The sequence below is a fragment of the Ochotona curzoniae genome, unplaced genomic scaffold (genome assembly GCF_017591425.1).
Source record: "Ochotona curzoniae isolate NIBS_2020 unplaced genomic scaffold, NIBS_Ocur_1.0 contig_64, whole genome shotgun sequence".
Lineage (NCBI taxonomy): Eukaryota > Metazoa > Chordata > Mammalia > Lagomorpha > Ochotonidae > Ochotona > Ochotona curzoniae.
In genome coordinates this window covers 39,870,839-39,892,461 of record NW_024466502.1, presented here as the reverse complement: position 1 = coordinate 39,892,461, position 21,623 = coordinate 39,870,839, and the positions used below count along the sequence as shown (strand labels likewise).

General features: G+C 47.3%; 1 protein-coding gene across 2 annotated transcripts in view; it reads right to left on the bottom strand.

The window, feature by feature from the left end:
* The window catches only part of DGKH (diacylglycerol kinase eta), a 173,977-nt gene extending 154,590 nt beyond the window's left edge, over window positions 1-19,387 (bottom strand). Inside the window, exons 1-2 of one of the 2 annotated variants that reach the window (XM_040991349.1) lie at window positions 19,328-19,387; window positions 12,215-12,418 (exon numbers count right to left, since the gene is read on the bottom strand). In XM_040991349.1, coding sequence (XP_040847283.1) covers window positions 12,215-12,418; window positions 19,328-19,387 — 264 coding nt within the window. Of the gene's footprint in view, window positions 1-12,214; window positions 12,419-19,327 lie in introns of those variants that run through there. The other variant, XM_040991348.1, reaches the window with a different exon arrangement.
* Between the last annotated feature and the right edge of the window lie 2,236 nt (window positions 19,388-21,623).

The following is a 21,623-nucleotide window of genomic DNA, read 5'->3' as shown; positions in this document are numbered from 1 at the left end:
AGTGTAAAATATGAATCACTTCAAATATTTTCAATAATGTGGGAAAACAACAGTACATAAAATTAGGGGCCAGCACGGTGGAATAGCAAGCTAATCCTCCACTTGTGGTACCGTCATTCCATATGGCATCCCATATGAGCAATTTCAGCTGTTTCATTTCCAATCCTGTTACCTGCTAATGGCCTGAGAAAGCAGCAGAGGATAGCCCAAAGACCCATATGGGAGATCCAGAAGAAACTCCTAGCTCCTAACTTTGGACCAGCCCAGCCCCAGTCATCGAAGCCACTTTGGGAATGAAGCAGTAGATGGAGGATCTCTCTCTGACTCTCACAACTCTCCTTAAATGAACAATGCATCTTCTTACTAAAAAAAAGTGTGTGGGGGGGGGATAAATCAGCTAAAAAAAGGAAGATAGATATTAAATGCATGCAAACATTTGGAGGTATGGTAATGTCTTCCTTACTTTGGGAACAGAGGATATGCCAGACAATGATGATAAGGAAAAACACAAGCAGAACCGATGGCACTGACGCTGCACTGAGCCCAGACGTGTAGCATCTGTAGAGCTCATGTCACTTCACTGAGATTTCTGTTTAAATATCACCTTAATCAGCAAAAGACTTGACACACAAACATAAGCAGCACACCATCACTCTCCTTCGGCCCTTTTCATTTTCCTTCATTGTTTTTATGAGCACTGATAAGTCTGTGTCAATATTTGTTATCAGCTTCTTCCTCAATGGAATATAAGCTCTATAACAGCAGGACTTTTTATATTACTTAACCACCCCACCACCTAGAATAGTACTCAATAAATATTGGGTGAGTACAGAACTAGCTCACTGTCTTGGATGGCTCACTTTCAGCGGCAACTTGACTAGATTCAGGAGTAGCTGCAGCACTGGTAAAGGACCATGCACTCTGGCACAGTGGCCTGGGAATCAAGGGACTGACGGAGAAAGGTCTGCCTCCAACTCGGATGGACACCATCTAACCAACTGGGAACTCAGAGAGAACATAAGGTAGGTCCTTTCTCTTCTGGAGCACAGATAGACTTCTTTTTTTTTAAGATTTATTTTTATTGAGAATTCAGATTTACAGACAAGAAGAGACAGAGAGGAAGATCTTTCATCCACTGGTTCACTCCCCAAGTGGCCACCACGGCCTGAACCAAGCCAATCTGAAGCCAGGAGCTTCTTTCAGGTCTGCCACGTGGGTGCAGGGTCCCAAGGCTTTGGGCCATCCTCAACTGCTTTCCCAGGACACAAACAGGGAGCTGGATGGGAAGTGGAGGAACGGGGACAGAAACCAGCACCCATATGGGATCCTGGTGTATGCAAGGCAAACATTTACCTACTAGGTTATTGCGCTGGGCCTTTTTTTTTTTTTTTAAGAAAATATATGGGTTTTGTCCAACTTAAGCTCCAACCAACTTCTAAGAACTGAAGGTGTTGGGAATTTAGTTACGTCAATACTGTTTTTACATTTCTAACCAAAGAAAAAGGGTACCCTTTAAAGACCCCTTAAGGTTAGGAAACAAAAAGAAGTCAGAAGAAACGAAAGTAGGACTGTAAGGTGGGTATCTAATGATTTCCCTTCAAAATCTTACAAAACTGTTATGGTATAAAAAGACTCCGTTGTGGCTTGGCTAGGGATTTCTTCTGATAAAGGTTTCAGTGCATTTTCAAAATAATCCCATTCTCCAAATATCATAATTTGGTCCTCCACAAACTCAACAAGTAAAATGCCTTGAGTACCCCAAAGAACAAAGAACAGTTGCCATGCTGTTTGTTTTCGTTTTTGTTTTCTTGGACTATCTCCACTTCGTGGTGGCCATTGCTGTGACTGTGCTTTGTGTTCTTGAGAGAACCTGGAAAACTGTTTTATCACCAGTTATAATTCAGGGGATTGATCTGACCCATCTGAAATTTTCTTTGCAATCTTTGTTCTTGTGTGCAGTTATCCCAGGCTCAACCATTTGGAGTCTCACTGAGCAGAAAGTCTTATCAACTTTAATTTTTCAGTTAGAATGCTGTAAGCTGAACCAACTGAGATGTCACTCATGTGGGTTGTTGCTTTTACTAACGATTAGTCCTCTTCACTTAGAACACAAAGGATTAATTTTTTTCTCATGGATTTTTACAGATGGTCAACTGAAATCTCCTCTCCATCTTCCTTAATGAGAGCTCTCCCTCTGCAAACTACTAATTCCCTTTGAGGAAATAAACCTTTCCTTTAAACGTTTCCTAAAGCCTCAATGATTTCACCATTCTTCTACCCAAGCTGTATTGCATATTTGAAGTCTGTTCTGACTTCAGTTTTGATTGAAGGATTTGTTTTCGAACTGGTGTCTAAGAATTCTTAGTACATCACACGAAATAGCAGAAACTCCTGAGAACTGGTCTTTGGGCTCTAGAAGAATAGGGAAAGAACTGGAAAGACAGGAAAGAACTGGAAAGACAATGGTCAAATGGGCCTAGAGGAAGAAGAGCAGTTGGGTGAAAAAGCTGAGGTGGAGGCGAGGCATTGTGCAAGACTCAAGCCTCCAGCAAGCTCCAGAGGCCGGTCCAGAGAAGGGGGAAACGGAATACGGCTTCACTTCAGCAGCACTGGCCTGAAGACACTCTTACCTCCTGTGCTTGGATAGCAGAACTTCAGGCACCTTTGCAACAAAAGTTTGCACGAAGTGCTTGAGGCCAGACTCAGATTTCAATGGACCAAGTAGTAAACAGGATTTCAGGTAGAGGATCCTGGGAGTGTCTGAGGTCTGAGGAAGATCTTTTCAAGATAAAGTAGATTTAGCCAAGGAAACAGCAAAAAGAAAAAAAAACCTGACCTGACCAATTATTTCCATTTCTAAGACCTCATAAATTGTAAAAATGTTTTTTTGTTTTGTTTTGTTTTGTTTTTTTGAGGTTTATTTTTTATTGGAAAGGCAGATTTACAGAGAGAAAAGACAAAGAGGAAGATATTCCATCCGCTGATTCACTCCTCAAGTGGTTGCAATGGCTGGAGCTGAGTTGGTCCAAAGCCAGGAACAAGGAGTTCTACCAGGTCTCCCACACAGGTGCAGGATCCCAAGGCTTTGTGCCATCCTCAACTGCTTTCCCGAGCCACAAACAGGAAACTGGTTGGGAAGGGAGCAGCTGGGACACAAAACAGCATCCATATGGAATCCCAGCATGTGCAAGGTGAGGTACCATACCGGGCCCTGTAAAGTATTTTTTATATGACACTTATGATGGTATACATTACACAAAAAACAAAGTTGCCCCGTTCAATATCACCCAGTGGACCGAGCCTATCGTTGCCTTTATTGTGCTAAGCTCTTGAGTTTGGGGCAGTGTGATACAGCAGTTACTCTGAAGGTATGTCAAAAATGTATGGAAAATACTACAAGGTAAGTTGAAGACAGGCTGTTTTGTCCAGCAGTGAGGATTTCACATTGCCTGGGTTCGACTCACGGCTCTGGCTTCTGGCATCAGCTTTCTTCTAATGAAGCCTATGGAAGGCAGTCAGGATGGCCCAATAGCTAGGTTCCTGTCACTTACGCGGGAGACCTGAACTACGACCCTGGATGCAGGATCCAGTCTAGCCTACCCCTGGCAAGTGGGGAGTAAACCAGAAGAAGGGAGCTCTCTCAGTCTCTTCCAGTGTGTGTATGTATCTGTGTGCATGGGCACACATGCACACACGCACCCAGATAAAGGTAACGGGACTAACACTGTCGTATACTGGTTAAACTGCCATCTGCAGGGCCAGAATCACATGTGGGCACTGATGTAAGTCCTTGCTGCTCCACTTCTGTTACAGATGTCTGCTTTGCTTCTGGAAAAGCAGTGGAAGGTGGCCCAAGTGCTGGGTCCCTGCCACTCATGTAGAAAACCTGGAATAAGCTCGTGGCTTCAGCCTGATGGAGCCCTGATCACTGGACAATTTAAGAGTGAATCAATCAGCTCACTGCTTGAGGCCTGGGAAAGCAGTGGAGGACGGCCCATGTGCCTGGGTCCGGGCATCCACATGGGGAACTCTAAGCACGCTCCTGGCCTGGGGCTTCGGATCAGCCCAGCTCTGTTGTGGTCATTCAGGGACTGAACTAGTGAATTGAAGATCTCTGTCTCTCCCTTTTTCTCTCTATAATTCTATCAAGTGAAATAAATAAATCTTCATTTAACAAAAAGAGAGAGTGATTCAGCAAATGAAAAAAACAACCCCTCACCCCCGCCAACAGACTCTACTGGTCTCACCCTTCCTTTTGGGAACTCAAATCAACAAACCTTTTCAAAAGAAAAGTTTATTTCAGTGCAGTTTTTTAAATCCACGTGCCACATTTTTTTTCATAATACACATTTTCCACAAAACTTCTGAAAATATTATATGCATGAATTTTAAGTTTCTACACAATAAACATATCCTTCAATTCCAATTTCCAAAAATGTCCCCCAATCATTTAAATGAGGGAACTGCAAAAATCTCATAGAAAAGGAAAACTGTACAAATTTAAAAATTAAAATAAACCTTTAATTATATTTTCCATACACTTTCGAAGTACCCTCAGACAGACCAAGATACACATTACATAATTTGAGTGCTACAGAAATTCCTACTAACACTCCAGCTCAACCTGGTATGTCTGTTCAGGTGTACATTCCTGTACCTTTTATTAACCAGATAAAATACAGTCAGATGAAGAAAAGTAGGCCAAAAAAAAAAAAAACCTGTCATTTTCATTCCCTGGCTAGTTAAAAATAGACTTTATTCATATTTCTTCATCAGATATGTCTTAACAGGTCAAATGGTAAACTACTTCACCTAATTTTTTAGAGCTAAATTATGACCTTTAAAAAAATATCATCTTACCTTATAGAAGGGAAACTGACAGTTTCTTTAAAAACCTGTTTGAAGTATTAAAAGGATATCAAACACCGTTTGCATCCAAATAAATTCATTTTAATGCCATTTTCCATTAAATTTTTAAAGTACCCTTGTGTGCCTACACTGAATGGTAACATGTCACTGTCCAAGAATTTACAGAGCTGCTGTGTTCTTTTGAGTTCTTCGTCATTTGCTTGGCAAATACTAAATTTTAATCTTTTTCAATTTTTGTTGAATGAAAAGTTCAGGTAATTTTACATAACCATTAAATAAGAGTATGTATATAAAACTCAGCACATAATAAAATACAAACTAGAAGGTCATCTTCAAATTTCTAAATGCACAAGGCTTATATTTAAAAGATTATGCTACACTATATTCAAATGGTTCAGAAAGTCCTGGTTTTCAATTGGCACAAAGACAAGTATAGAGATGGAGGGTGGCATTTGATCTGACAGTTAAGATGTTGTTTGAGACATCTCAGCACCTTGGGTTTGAGACCCAGCTCTGCTCCCAGCTTCAGCTGCCTTCCAATACACACTCCAGAAAGACAGAGGAGGAGGCTGAAGAACTTAGGCCCTGCCCACTAGGGCTGAAGTGAGTTTCTGGCTACTAGCTTCGGTCTGGCCCAGTCCTACCAATTGAGGGTGCTGGGGGAGTAAACGAGCTGGTAAAAGACAGCTCTCTTTCTCTAGTTCTCACTGACTTTAAACTAAATTACACAAATAAAATTTTTTTAAATGAGTAAAGGTTAGAGTTTTCAGATCCACATACAATAAAATCAATCATTTAGATATAAAATAAAAATGTAATTTTCTAAATATCTTCATAAAAACAAAGTTTATATGTTACCATATGTTGTTTGTTTGAGTGCCATATATGTCCTTTTGTAAAAAAATAAAGTCACACAAAGCAGAAACAACATATACTGAATCCTAAATTAAATCTATCACCAATAATAATTACTGGCCGTATTAAAGCATCTAACCAACTCAACAACACAAACGAATTTCAAGTAACCAAGCCCAGAATAAAACATTCAATCCCCAACAAAACCACACACATTTTGCCTGGGGGAAACTGTTATGTACCAGCATGTTATGGTCTGTTTTAAAGGTCTATTCTTGGATATAAAACAAACTCTAATTAAAGCCTTTGCTTACAAACACATTTCCTGAGTCAGTGAGGCCTAACGAATCCAGCGCACGTGAAATGCTGCACCCTGGAAACAGAAAGTTGCTCCCAGTCATTTCTAACAGCACTTTCACGTGACCTTGAACCACCCCCACCACAACAGCACTGCCCCCATCCCTGCCTGCCCACAACCTTAAACTAAGTGCCACTTTTCTAAATTTAGCCACTTTCAAATAATGCACCTTAAGTTATAGGCAAAGGCTTAGTCAATTATTTATTATGCCTCTTATCTTTAATAATGGGATAGCATGTTTAACTTGTAATCAGAATGGAAAGAAAGCTGTTATACCATATATTACTGTACCAAGACTCAGAGTTTCCAGTCTATATTTAGTTCGCGTTAAAATGGAAGCAAAGACGCAAACCAAGCTAAAAATAAAATGTTCTACAAAGATGAGATTTTTTTAATGGACTGAAATCTAGCTTTATTTGGTCCCTTAAATGCTGATCGCATTTAGCAGCCCTTTGGCCTTGTGGTGCTTTGCCAACTTGCCGTACCCTCTTCTGTCGACGGTGGCACAGTCCACAAAACGGGTTCATGGAGTACATCCTGCCAGTTAACGATCTGATGTTACATCATCAATAAGCTAGGAAGATTTTCCCATGCTTCAATTATTGTTTAAAGAATCATCATATTCCATGGCACATGAAAACTATGTGAAATTCACATCTCGGTGTCCTTAAAATAGTTTTAATGAAACACAGCCACGCTGATAATTCCCTGGCATACTGTGTACCGCTCCTTTCTACCAGGACAGAGAGGAGTAACTCTTCTTGTTAAAACAGAATTAACTGATAAACTAAAAGCCATATTCATGGTGTTCACATGGGTATTTGACTAATCTACACACAAGGAAGGGAATCAACATTCATTACCCCATCAGCTCTTGTGTGGCAAGGCAAGAGCATTCCCGATCTCCACTGTCAAGTACACAAGCACAGGATACAGGATTGCTGTCTCCAAACCGTACAGCAGAAGGGGTCTCACTCCCTAGCCAACAGTCCCCAAATGCATGCATCCTCACTGCTATGTACCCTCCGACCAACCTCAGAGCTGAATCACACTGACGGACTTCACCCTCGAGCCTGAAAATACTTCCTACCTAGCTGGCCCTTTTCAAGAAAACACGAGTCAACTTCTGCCTATGACAAACGTCGATTATTACTTGAGAAAGCTTCCTGCTCATCCCCTCCTCTCCCTGCTTAGTGAGTTTCCATCCAGACGACCTGTCAGTATCCCTGATCATCCTTTCCTTCTTTTCTCCCAAGCTTCTATTTCTCACTTCCAATGCTTCCTTCTAGAAGGTAACTAAAAAGTTTAGGTATCAATTTCTGGCTTCTTCTCTTTCAGTGTCAAATGCTAGATGTGAACCATCACCACCCACTCAATGGCTGCCTACTGCAACTGAAAAAAACACGTAATCTATTCTGCCTAGTATTCACGACGAGCAATACAGTTTTAACTGCATAGACTGCTTCTTACAGAGCAATGTAAAAACACAGATAAATCATATTTTCATGTGCCGCCTTACCATAAAGACACAGGACCTTATTTTCATACAGCCTTCATATTAAATTAAAACAATCATTGGAGAATACAATCATTATTCTATTCTTATTGGGCCTCCAGAGCTGTCTTTCCCCAGACACATTCTTGCAGTGGTCTCACTACATTTACAGAGTATAGGTATGTTTTACATAAATGTAGAGACTCGGATATGACCATTTGAAATTAACTGTAGGAGCTGGCATTGTGGTTTAGTGAGCTAAGCCACCACCCGCTGCACTGGCTGCCACTAGAGACCAGGCTGCTCTGTTCCACTTTCAACGGAGCTCCCTGCTAATGGCCTGGGAAAGTACCAGAAAACATCCCAGGTGCTTTGGCCCCTACATCCACATGGGAGACCCGGATGAAGCTCTTGACTCCTGATTTCTGGCCTCAGACTGGCCGAGCTCCAGCAATTGCAGGTATTTGGGGAGTGAAACACTGGATGGGAGATCTCTCTCTTTCTTTAAGTCTGCCTTTGAAATAAGTAAATAAATAAATTATTGTAGGGAAAGTGACCCAGCAGTCTGTGCTGGTATTAGTGATGTTTTAAAACGTGTGGTTCTTGGGCCATGGCAGCACAAGTCTGACAAGAGCGTGTGTGAAGGCAAACGCCACATGTGTTTTGCACACAGTACCCATCTGGAGGCAAGAAATCTGGGCTGTGTCTGAGGGATCCCAGAGGTGCCAGCTGTGTGAAGGAGAGGGCGCTTCACGGAACGCTTTCCCAGCACCGCAGCTCCTCTCCTGCTGCTGCAATGCCTTAGGAAAGGAACATGTAACTTTTTCTAAGAAAAATCCAGGTACGTCTCAAAGACCACATATATTCAGTATCCTTTGCATTCTACACTGTGATTATTTTAAATATCAGCCAGTTCTTATGACAAAGAACACCTCAAATAAAAATCAGTGGCCTTTTCTCACTTCCAACCTTGACTAGCTACCAAATAGCTTCATAATCTCAAGAATGTTAAAGGAAACTAAAATTACACTACCTGTGTTTTAAGAAACAATATTCATGTACGTTAGGTGCAATATGTAAGTATTTGCACATACACTAAGTTGTTCACTGAGAAAAACATGATTTCCTCTATGTGCCTCTACTGTGCTGGAGGCCAAAAAGTGTACCTACACACTTACACTTGATAAAGAAAAAACCTGCATGCACACACTCATAGATATGCAGGTGCTACACGCTGCTGAGACTGCCGCTCAACCAGGAGGGAAGACCTCATTAACAATCACAACCAGTCCAACCTAGGGATGCTCTGGGGCGTGGTCAAGACACCTGAGCAAGAGAAGTGACCCTGACCATGACTGGGCTTTGAGCTGGTCCTAGGGCTTACCTTGCCCATACCCAGGCTCTTTCAACTAACACAAGACGAAGAAGGAGAAATCAAATGAGTACCTTGCCCTAAATTTTTATCTAGATCATCACTGGAGACCAGGAGGCAATAACTTAAGCAGTTCCCATTCTATAAACTCCTCCACACTGCCCTTACCCTATTTCCGAAGAATCAGTACACCTGCCAATAAAAGTCACTGATGAAGTGTAAGGCCTTGTGTGAACAATTTAGACTGGGGGAAAGGGATGGTGAGGCTGAAGTTCGCTGCCATCTACAATCTGGTCCTGGTCTCAGGTGTTTATATATTGATGAGCTGTCAGGATTTGGCATAGGTGTCCTCCTGGCACATTATATGATCCACCACCCTGCCAGATACCAGATAAGGCAGCCACTAGATCCTGAACTACAAATCTCTCAAACTGTGAACCAAAACACATCTTTCTCCTTTCCCAAGAACTTCCGCTCGGGTACTTGTTGTAATAACAACTGGCTAACACATCTCCTTGTATGCAACCTCACATACACAGAAACAAGAAACACGAAACACAGAATTGCTGGTATTCAATCCATCTTTTAAATTTTAAGTCACATTCTATTTAATGCTCAATAATTTTAGTCACAGCAAAATGTACTAAATGTTATTACAAAGTCAATTAAAAAAAATCAATAAGCCTGGTCCCTGCACGCTAGTCTAGTAGATAAATCCTTGCCTTGTAACCACTGGCATCACATATGGGCGTCGATTCTAATCCCGGCAGCCCTGCTTCTCATCCAGCTCCCTCCTTGTGGCCTGGGAAAGCAGCTGAAGACAGCCCAAAACCTTGGAACCCTGTACCCATGTGGGAGACCTGACGGAAGCTCCTTGCTTCACACTGGCTCAGCTCTAGTTGCTGGGGCCACTTGGGGAGTGAACCAGTAGATGGAAGCTCTTTCCTCCTTCTCTCTATGAATCTGACTATCCAATAAAAATAAATAAATCTTTAAAAACAATCAATACGCTTTTTAAAATTTTATCTCTACAAACAAGGTTTACACCAAACCACAGATAACATCAACTTAGTTCATAAAGCCTACAAATTTTAGTGGTACACTCAAGAAATTTGTTGTATGCAATACAGAGCAATATAAATTTACTGGTTAATATTAATGTAACTACTAATTTTACTTTTTTAAAAAAAAATTTAAGTGACTCAGAGAGAGAAGGAAACACATAAAAAGAGAAAAAAGAATCTCCTCGGACCTGATGCAGTAGCCTAGTGGCTAAATCTTTTCCCTGCCAGGATCCCATGTGCAGGTCCCTGCTTGTGGCCCGGGAGAGCAGTAGAAGATGGCTCAAAGCCTTGCGGCCCTGTACCCATGGGGCAGACCGGGAAGAAGCTCCTGGCTATGGATCAGCTTAGTTCTGGCCATTGCAGCCACTCGGGGAGTAAACCAGCGGATGGAAGTTCTTTCTCTCTGCCTCTCCTTTCCTCTGTAAATGTGACTTTCTTATTTAAAAAAAAAAAAAAGTAAAAAAAAAAATCTCTGCTGGTTTACTTTTCAAATGCTGAAAGGCCCTGGGTTAGGCCGGGCAGGGAAATCAGTCAAGGGCCCCCATGTGGATTAGGTAGGGCCCACACAGGTAACAGTGCTTGCTGCCTCCTGGGGTCTACACTAGCAGGAAGCTGAATGCTAGAGCCAGGGCTGGTTGTCCAGCATCACATTCTGATGTGGGTTTAGGCTGAAAATGCGGCCCATGCATGGAACTGGCCATCCCACAGACGTATCATTCAGCATTTTCAGGGGCTGGTGCATGGCAGAGCAGGTAAGGCACTTCAGCGGTCCAGCATCCCACACCTGACCATAAGCCTTGGAGTACTGGCTCTTCTGTTTCCCACACAGCTTCCTGCTAATGTGCACCTGTGCACTACCAGAGGAACCTGAACGTGGAACAAACACCTGGGTCCCTGGCACCCACCTGGGATTGAGCTCTGGGCTCCTGATTTATGCCTGGCCCTACCAGGGCTGTTGAAATTTGGGAAGTGTACCAGAGGATGAAAGATCTCTATGTCTCTTTGCCTTTCAAAGACGTGTGTGTGCGTGTGTGTGCATGAAAAACTTTCAAGCTGAGGTTTCAAATGACAGCAGTGCTACTTGAAAGCCCTCATCCTGCCTACCCTTATTTATCTCCACAACCTTAATTCTTAATGCCAAATGAAGAGGAGTTACAAGGCATGCCTTTACACACAGTAACTGACGCGATCCCTTCCTCCTGGGTAAGTGCCTCTTGCTAATATTCCCCTGGGTGAACTCACACACAACACCTGAGAAATAAGGGAACGGGCTATCACGCACACAGCCCAGAACAAAAGCTCCAATTTCATTGTGGGCCATCAGAAGGAAAGTCTCCTAAAATTAAGTGTAGAATGAAGTAACTTTTGCACACTGTTTTTTTTTTTTACAGAGTACACAAATCCCATCATTTTATTGGTTCCCTTTTAAATCCCTGTTGAAAGTCTACTGATATCAGGCTACTGGGAAGCCCTATTTAAAAAAAAAAAAAAAAAAAAACTACAACGCAAATTAGAATTAACAAGTCTTTAAACTGTAAGCATTTGTCTCATACATGACTAGGATCAAACTAAAACTCCACCTGCAGCTCTCACAAGCCGCCATGACCAGCTGCGTAAGACAGCAACACCACATGCTCATTGCTCCCAATACAAAAAAAAAAAAAAATTTTTTTAAAGTAACTTTTCATTATTAAAAATAACCGCGGTGGCAGGGCGGGCAAAAGCTACACTCGGGCACTTGAACTTGGGCTGCCGGGATAGGCTTCAGCACCAAGCGTCCTTCACCGCCCACCGCAGGAGGTAGAGCAGCTAGGTCCAGTCTCAGCCTCACCTCCCACCCACCATCCGAGGGGTCCCCGCCCCTCAAGTTTCCAGCCACTCGGCCTGCCCACACACACATCCTGCACCCAACCCTGCACGGCCGTGAGCTTAAAAGCCAAGTTCCTTTCTCCACTGCCCTGAGTGGGAACTGGCGACGGGCCCCAGCGCTTTCCCACGCTCCGCCTCGGCGGGCTCAGCTCTCCTGCAGCCCTGGCAGGGCAGTCTCCCGCACCACACGGGAATCCGCTCCTCTGCACCGGGCCCCAGCGCCCTGGTCCCGCCCCCTGCTCCGCCCTGCTGCCCCATGCTCCTGGGGTGGCCCCTCGTGCACCCCTGCGCCCTCTTCCCACCTCCCCGCTGCCCGCCTGCCCACGTCTCACCTTGGTCCGGATCTGCCCCGAGGTGGACACTTTGCGGATCAGTTTCTGGGGTCCTTCCTGCTCCGCTTCGCTGTCGGACGAGTCTTCTCCCGGGCCCGCCGCCGCAGGGGCCGGAGTAGCCGCGGTGCTGGCCACAGCCGCTGCTCCTCCCGCGGCGCCCGGAGGGTGGTGCTGGCCGCCAGCCCCGGCCATCCTCTGCGACTCCTGCGGGGACACAACACCGCCCGGCGGGGGCGGCGGCGGCGGTCAGAGGGTGGGTTCGGCCCGAGCCGCGCCCGGAACCCCGTGCACCAGCCGCCGCCATCTTCGGCGCCCCTGGGTACCCTCGCCAGGAAGGGGCCAAGCACCTTTCAACTCCCGCTGGATCCTACCCGTGGGGGGCACAGCGGACCAGACCCTTGCGCCTCTCGGGTCCCCTGCGCAGCCAGCCTCGGGGGGTTCTGGGAGCCGTGCCCCAGAGTCCAAGCAGTGAGGTGGCGAGGCAGGGGTCCGGGTAATGTCCCTCCCAATCTCTCTAGGGTCTGGGGTTCCCAAGGCTGTGGCAGGGCAAGCTATTCCGGCCACTGATGTTCCTCCCACGCTTTTGGGCACCGGAGGCCAAAAAGGACCCTGGGCGAAGAAAAGGAAGCTGGAGCGCCTCACCCCCTCACCCGACTCCCACAGACGCACCTCGCTGTCTCCAGGACCCAAATCTCTTCCCAGACTCCTGGGCCTCACCAAACGGTTCCAGCTGAAAAAAGCCCCCCTGGGCCCCCGAGACTTGGGCGCAGCGCCACGTCTGCCACCCGACCCCAGACCCCTTCCCCAGCCGGTACCTCGCCCACCGGCGCGCGGGATGCGGGTCCTTTCCGCGCCAGCAGCTCCAAGGCTCTGCTTTGGACTCCCACCACTAGCCCAGCACACGGAAGAGCCTTTTCCGGGAGCTTCAGCCGGCCCTGAGAACTTTTCTCCGTTCAGAAGGAGCGATCCCTTAAGCTAACAGGAAACTGGGAAGGGCGTGGAAGGGAGCGCAGAGACAAGCGCGTACACGCAGCCTGCGGGAGTCAGTGTCTGGACTGTGCCCACCGCCACTAGCCGCGAGAAAACAACGCGCTCCGACCCTGCGGCCACCAGTGCCAGAGCACAGGAAAACACTGGAAGTCCTGGGAGAGCCACTCCCTAGCCCCGGCCAGAGAGGAGGAAATGGGATCAGCGGCAGGCTGCAGTCACTGCTCTCTCCACTGGTCCCCAGCCAGAGGGCTCAGTGGGTTCTGAGGATAACAGCCCCTTGGGGGGCTGTGCCCGCTGCCCAATGCCAAGGAACCCTTGCAATGTGTGGGAGGGCTGGGGGAAGAGGATGCTAAAATAACAGAGTCCTCTGGTCATCTAAGGAGAACTCCAAGCGCTTAACTGTATTTTTAAACAGAGCAGAGTCCCTCCCAGACGGCCGGGTCTCCACCTGCAGAACACACTGCACTTCTTCACCAGGACCATGCCTATCAGCAACCCTCCCCGCCCCCAACCCTGTTCTCTTCCTCTTTTTTCTGTAGACTGGTGACCTGTAAAGGTTTCTCCAAACGAGGGTAGATTCTATTTGTTTTAGGTACACTCATAGAACAATAATTGTGCGTTTCTGCCTTACAGCCAGCATTCTAAGAGGTTTTAAGCCATGGGATGCAATCCCAATACTGTGCCTCACGTTGTAGATGAAACCCATTAAAATGTAAAATGTGCAGTTCAGTTTACATCTTCAAAGACAGAAGATGCCCATCATGTAATACATGCAGGCTACTCCTCTGCATCAGTTGACTTCCCCAAAAAGGAGAGGAGTTGGACAAAATCAACCCTCAGGGCCCTAAAGCTCTCACAAAGATGCAATTCTGTGTCTACCAGGAGATATTGCTGGGACTTTCTTGAAAAGAAAAACTACTTAGAAATAATGGCCTTTGCCCCCACTAGCAAGCGGCAACAACAAATCTAATGACTTGGCAATGAAGGCAAGGATACGTGAGAGGTTTTTTTGTGTTTTTTTTTTTTTTCTTGTGAAAGAACAGGCTTAGTCCAGCCCTGTCTTTTAATGTAAAGAAAAAGGAGGCCCAAAATCATGAACTAGGACATGATTCAAACTGTGATTCTTATTCTGACACTGTATTCATTTTCCCAAGCGTGGCAGCAGAGGTCAGCTTGTCAGCTATCACCCACTTTCCTTCCACTCACTATACTTGAAGTTTCACAGAGCAACACTTTTCCAATCTCAGGGAAGACTCTATTGCCCAGGTCCATCTTGTGGCAGTTAGAAGAGTACCCTAACACAACTTAAAGACACTTTGAAACAATTTCACATCCCAGAGGCTAGAGTGGGCAATTAATGACTCAGTAAAGTACTTACAGAGGTTTAACCTTCCGGCCAGCTCTGCTCCTCACGGAGTCATGGTACAATTCTGAAAGCAGTCCTAGAAAGTGCATGACTGCTATTCCAGGGGCTTCCAGCACATACAAAACTCAGTACAAAAATACTGCATATCACCTCTCTTCCCACAAAAGGCAACTCGTGACAATCCTCTTTAGTCATCTCTTCCGGGGACAGGCCGTTTTAAGGAATCCTTACTGGAGGGTGTCTCACTCACTCGCTGCTGCTTAGCAGTAAATGAGAAGTTTCTTAAATAACTATCCAAATCCACACTGTGTACTTTCCTTAAAAACAGGATAACAATGTTCAGATCTCAATATTTTCAACTGTCTTAAGGTAGCTCAAAATGGCAACTATAACAAAGTTTCACTACGAAGTACAGGGCCCTATTTGACTTATAAGATTTCCTTGATTTTTTTCTTGTTTGGTGCTTTCAGATTTCCAAATAATTTCTAAGATGCATCTTACTTATCTCTTCTATTACTGACACTTTAAAATCTGGAGCACATCAGACACACATGGGGGGAACAAAAAGACTTCACCACCTAGACTCTGCATTCAGAAGAAAAGGCAAACAGAGACGCTCTCCCCAAACTAGGTTTTCTATTAATAGGGTTTCCTGCTCCCATTAAACACTCACACACAGACACCAACTAAAGACACATAAGTCACAGTCAAATTCCATGCTGACTTCAACGATTTGTGTATTATTATTATTATTATTTACAAAGGTATTCTAAATTATATCCTAATTGATCACCATCCATCACAACTTTTACGTTTCATGTTCTATGGCTTTACATTAAATATTATGCCTTAAACAGACACAGTTTTTTAGCCCCAAGAACTGATGCAGACACTTCAGAAACAGTCATGTTGACACCCGCTCCCCAGCAGGGAGGCACCACGCAGAGGCCACTGCCAGCTGCACAGGCAGAGGCCTTGAGAGACTGCTCTCATTCAAACTTCAGAACTGTTTCCGTAACACACTATTTCTTACGTGGTCAGAATTTAGCTTTCGAGATTGTACCCAATTAGAACTGCCTTCATTGCTACCCAAATGGAAAAAGCTTTTGCAATTACAATCCGTGGTAGCACCTGCACATACTGTAAGGTAGCACCTTACTGTCATGTCTACACTCGGGGACAAGGATCTGTCGTCATCCAGACATCATGTATAAACACATGCATAACTTCACATTGACATCCTGCTCCTCTCTCCTCAGAAACCTCTGCTCCCTAATATCCCACTGCTTCTGGACATATTATCAGGGACTTAACTAATATACAATCATTGGGAAAATAAAAGCAAGTTTTGAGCAAGACCCTCGGAGCATGCCCCACATCCAGGACCTGGGGAGGGTGGGAGACTAGGTGGGGCTTCTCCCTTAAAATCCCCTTTTACATCAGATATATTAAGGAAACAAAACGGAACTAATTGTCTTGCCCATCTTCCCGTAGCACTTGAACCTTTTTACACTAATTATACCAAGATTGTCGAAAAATAAATACATAAAACTTTTAACACAAAAAAGCAAGTTTTAAATAAAGTGAACTCTAGCATGCATTTACTAAAAAGCACTCAGTAAATACTTCCACACTTTTTTTAAAGTTTTTGCTAGAACTCAACAGTTCACATACCCTCCCCCATTCAGGATGTTACCTATAAGAATCATCTGATGGAAAGACCTTCCTATATACCCCCTCCAGCCCCCAAAATGATTTTAAGTGGGTTTGAAATGTAGGTAAATGTTTCTATTTCCATGGGGACCTAGTGACATTCCAAAGCTGGAATTATGGGGAACACACTGACACGTAAATGTTAACATTCATAGTCTTTAGGCCCAGGCCTCTAGCCACAGTACTCATAAAACTAACTGCTTATTCAAATGCTCCCACATTAATAGCTTTGTTTTACCCCCCGAACATAAAGAAGGGCATCAAGCCGTGCGACTGCCTGTCAGGGGCAGACATGAGTGCGTTTCAGACACAAAGTACTGTTCCCCTTCCTATTAGTCAGCACCGATTCCTGGGGCTGTGTCTGCTATCCTGCCGGAACAGCTCCATGCATTTCACGCTACTGGGTGTGGGTTCTACCACAAAAGGAGAGGCAATCCTTACACAGGTGCTGTTGTGTGCTATAAGGAACAAGGCAACAGGACCTGCCTGTTGTCAGAACTGTTTATTCAATACCAAATATTCCTTCTCGGAAATATAAGTGGGTGTATTTTATAGCAGGTATGACATTGCCTATATTTAACTCCAAAAAGCTTTCAGCGACTCTGCAATGGAGACGAGGTGAGAGTAGGGATTCTTATTCTGAGGTCCTTGAGGGTCCAGGGGTTGGTTGCCAGGAAATCTGTGCTTCTCCTGAAAACCATACTAAAATGCATCTAGACATATATATGTGAGTATATGTAGATCCAAGTAAACTTGTATAGCTGCACACTGCATGGCATTTGCATCAAGGACAGACCACATCTGTCACGGTGGCTTACAAAGGCTAGTGACAGCATGGCCATCTCAGTCTGCGAAAGTATCCTCTACAATGTTAAAACGATGACAAGCAGTACCTAACAACAGTGGGTGACTCAAAACTCCCACTGTTGCTAAGTGACCAGGATGGATGTCACACACGTGCTTTCTTTAAAGGTGAGAGTGTCCCTAACTTTGATCAGACCCTACAAAGGATCACTGGCTCGCCCAAACAGGCCAAGAACCCCTGGTTTTCATGGATTCTGGCTCTGCAAAGCACATTCAGGTTAACCTGATGCTTCCTCCTCCACTCTCTGTGTCCCTAAAATATTTGACAACTGAATATTTTTTTCCCCTTCTGTATCTCTCTTTTTTTCCAGTGTGTGTCACTTTCCAGTAATTTGGAGAGCATGTCTTTCTTTTTCCCAACAATTTACATGGGAAGGGCCTTTCCTAGCCTCTAGGGTTGAACCAAGTTCTGAATGTAACACTGCCTATCCCCTGCCGGACTGAGCGCTGGAAAACCAGACACAGCCTGTGTAGTGAAAAACGTAAGCTTTCTGAGGACAGGATTTGTCTGTGTTAGTAACTGTGTTCAACAGTCTTGGAATGTGACAGGTGCGGGATAAAAATATCTGCTGAGTACATAAAAAGGTCTTCAGTGTTTAAAGAAAATAAACTTTTTTTTAACAGTTCCGCAAGCTGATGAAGTATCACAGTTCACCCACACCTTTCAGCCAGGACACCAGTTTTAAAAGCTTCCACAGTGAGACTGATGCACAATAATTTCTATGGAAAATAATTCAGCATTTTCATTTCTGTCACTTTTGAGAAGGGAAAATTGGCTTTCTTGAATTTTCTTAGGCATGAAATTTAGAGTTCTAGCATCAGCATCCTAGGGGAAAATACATGGGTATTTCCCACTGAGACTGGTGGTGGCTTCAAGGCACCCAAGCTCAGGAACACTTGAAGACAGATCCCAGGATTTAGTTCTCAGTGATCTTTGCCTTGCACTTCACAACCGGACTATACTGAACGCTTAAGGATAAGCTGACTCCCAGCGATAACCACAACGGCAGAAATGGGAGCAGATGGGCAACCTAACAACACGTTCGCATGTATAAAAGCAAAGACAGCTGCACATGCAGATGGAGCCGCGTGGAAGGACACTTTTAAAAGGTCGGGGGAACAGGGAGCAGACAAAAACACCCGGGTGAAAGGGCTGGGAGTGCAAAGAACAAGAGAGCCAGGGCACCTGACCCTGAGGTTCCCAGAGGAGAGAGGGCCGGCCTGAGCAGGCTTGCCGGGAGTTTCTATGGGAGAAGCAGCATCCGAACACACAGGGGAGGCCAGGAATCTCAGACAGGGCGTTTCAGACTCGAGAATTTCAAGCCCAAAGGAGTTAACAGATATCGAAGCACGGAGCCTAAACGCACTGGCAAGGAGGAGGCAGCTCGCTCAAGATTGCAGAAGGCTGAGCGGCCAGGGGGTCCCTGGGGTGGTACCCCATGAAGGATATGGGGCGGCTTGGATTGCAAAAAGTTGGTATAGTTCGAGGAAGCAAATCTAAAGCCGCAGGTCCTCAGCGCCAGCCCCGGTGTCCTCCTTACCCACGCGTCACCAAGACACACGCTATCCTCCGCCCGGGTAATTACACAACCTCCGAGCTGCGAAATTCCAACCCAAAGACAAGTTGGCTTCCCGCTCGCTGCATCCCCCGTAAAAACCCCTGGACCTTCCTCCTTCCTCCAACAGCCCCGGGTTTCTTCCCCCACGGGGGTCGGAGGCGTGGTTCCCGGCTTCGCGCCCAGCTCCTTGCCCCCGTGCCGTGCTGCCCTCGGGCACCTGCGCCCAGGTAGCCCACGGCGCGGATCCGCCAAGCCCCGCACGTCGGTCAGCGCAGCTCGAGTGTCCCCACTTCATCCCCTCCTACACCGCTCGCTCTCAAATAGAGCACACAAAGTTGAAAAGTCGAAAAGGCACAAAAACGGTCCTGGGAGGGCTGTCGCCGGCGCTTCGCCAGCGGCTCCTTGGGGAGAACCCCAGGCGGCCGGACAAAGGCGCTCCGGGCGCCGCGCGAGGAGGATCCCCGGGCGGCGGCGGAGGAAGCGCTGCCCCGGCTGGGAAGCAGCTGGGGACCTCATCCCGGGCCATTTCCTGAACGGAACCCAGTCCGGGCTAAGGGGAGGGGGATGGGGGGAGGAGGCAAAAGAGAAACGAGAGGGGGTGTTCGCGGGCGCGGTACCCACCGGTTCCTCCCAGGTTGGGCTGCGGGCGCCGGGCGCGGGGCGCACGTGCTGCGGCTCCATCCAGCCGGCCCGCGCCTGCCGGCCGCCGAGACGCACGGACCCAGGCCCCGGCCGCCGCCGCTGGATGCGCGTCCCTCGCCGGGGTCCCTCTCGGCCGCCGCCGCCCTGGCTCACGCCCGGGCCAGCCGCCGTCTCCCGCTTCCGCCGCGCCGGGCTCTCCCGCCCCCGCGCCGGTCCCTTCCTTCGCCGCTGCCGCCACCGCCGCCACTGCCTCCTCCTCCGCAGGTCCCGCTCCCCTCGCACGGTTCCGAGCCGTCCGCTCCCCTCCGGCCGCCGCCTCCCACGGCCGCAGGACCCGCCCCTCGCTCTTCCTCCGCCCCACGGCTACCTCCCCTTTTCCTCCGCGCTTCCCGCCCCTCCTCCTGCCGCCCCCTCCTCCCGGCGGGCGGCCCGGGACGCACGTGACAACCCCCCCCCCTCCGTGAGGCCTTATAAGGCGCGGAACCGAAAGCGAGCCACCCGGTGGTCACCGGCGGCCGGCGGGCACCGAGGAGGGACTTGCAACGCGGGCGGAGCGCGGGGGCGCCGCCGGGGCAACGTTGGGCTGGGCCGACCCGCCGCCCTGACCCGGGGAGCGACTGTGGCCCCGAGTCCCGGGATGTGGCATGAATGGAAGCTCCCTGCGCTCCTCTCTGTGCCTCCCTGCCTCCGGGCACATGCTGGCTGCCCGCAAGACCCCTTTGCTCGGTGCCCCGGGCTGGGACGAACCGGGACGGAAACCGGCTTCGGCAGGGCCAAGGGAGGTGCTGGGGAACAGACACTGCTCCGGGCTGGGCTGGGCTGGGCTGGGCTGGGCTGGGCTGCCTGGGATGTTAGGAAGTTGGAAGTCAGGTTACCATCCCGCACGGAAGGTGCCACTTGGGCAACTGCTGCTTGCTCAGCTTCATGTTTCCTGGTGAATGGTTTCGTGGGAAGGGTACCAGAGCGCCCACCTGCCGAGCTTGGCAGTTCTGCAGAGTCAGACGAGGGGCACAGGTGGGCGCGCAGTCATCCCTTGGCAGAAGCCCAGTTGCCTCGAGGCCAACCCTTTGCCTTTGGGGGCCTCTTCCGTAGCCTCGGAGGCACTCGGGGGGGGGGGTCTGGTTCCAGCCCTAGAGAGACTGACCTGCCATCCCCTCTCTGGCGCGTTGAGGCTTGTTCCGTGGGCAGTTCCTTCAGCCCATCATCACATCCAGTGCGTTCACACTTGGTTAAAAAAAAAAAACCCACAAGCGGATCAGGAGAAACGCTGACCTGACCTCCGTCTGTCCCCAGCCCACCTCATCCTTCAGGACCTGGCCACTATGAAGATGACCTGTACCTAGTTGGATGTCTTGCAGGGCTCATCTTCCCGAATCTGGTTTGCAGCATTTGTAACCATGGAGTTCTTGCTCTCCCACCACCTTGTAGATATTGGGGTGTCCTCACTGACTGTCCTTGGCCTCTTTCTGAGGTTGCCTGGACATGAGGAGTGGCAGCCCCAGACAATCCCCACTCTTGAGTTCAGTGTCCTACCAAGTGCTGGTAACTCCCCAGTGGCCATTGCTGTCCTGGTTCTCTGATTCTGGAAAGCCAGCTTAGCAGAAACCCAAATCCCTATGTCCCATAGGCCTTAAACTAGATTTCCAGACACTTGAGTTTTTCCTTCTAGTCTCATTCTCTATAAATGTTACAGTAGCTCACTCACTTAGCCACTCAGAGAGGAAACCTAAAAATTGTCCCAGATCTCGTCTATCTCCCAGCCTCCCGCTCCCAACCCCCCATCTCACCCATGCCTCCCTTGTTCCTGTCTGCTACTTTCCCTCCATGTCATTACCGTTGCCTCGCTTTGAGTCCCTATGTTTCAAGCCCCAGAAACTGTGTGACTTCTGATTACTAGTCTTGTTGCTTCAAAGTGACTTAGCTTGTACCCTGTCATCTCTCAGATACCAACCAAAGTCAATCTCCTAAAATATAAAATTGAGCCAGTCACTCCTGCAGAAACCCTGCCAATGGCTTCCATCACCTCCAGGGGAAAGTCCCCATACTTTAGCCAGGGCCTGATTGATTGTCCAGTCTCCTCAAATACTAAGTTCTTTGCACACAGCTTCCTGTTTATTTGGCTTTTTATGGCATGCCCTTCTTAACCAACCTCTCCAAATATCTGATTATCTTTCAAGATTGAGCCTAGGAGTTACTTACCTTATATAGTCTGATCCTACTGTGAGCTAGCTGTGGCTGCTCACGCAACACTACATGGCTCTCCCTGGGCTTTTCA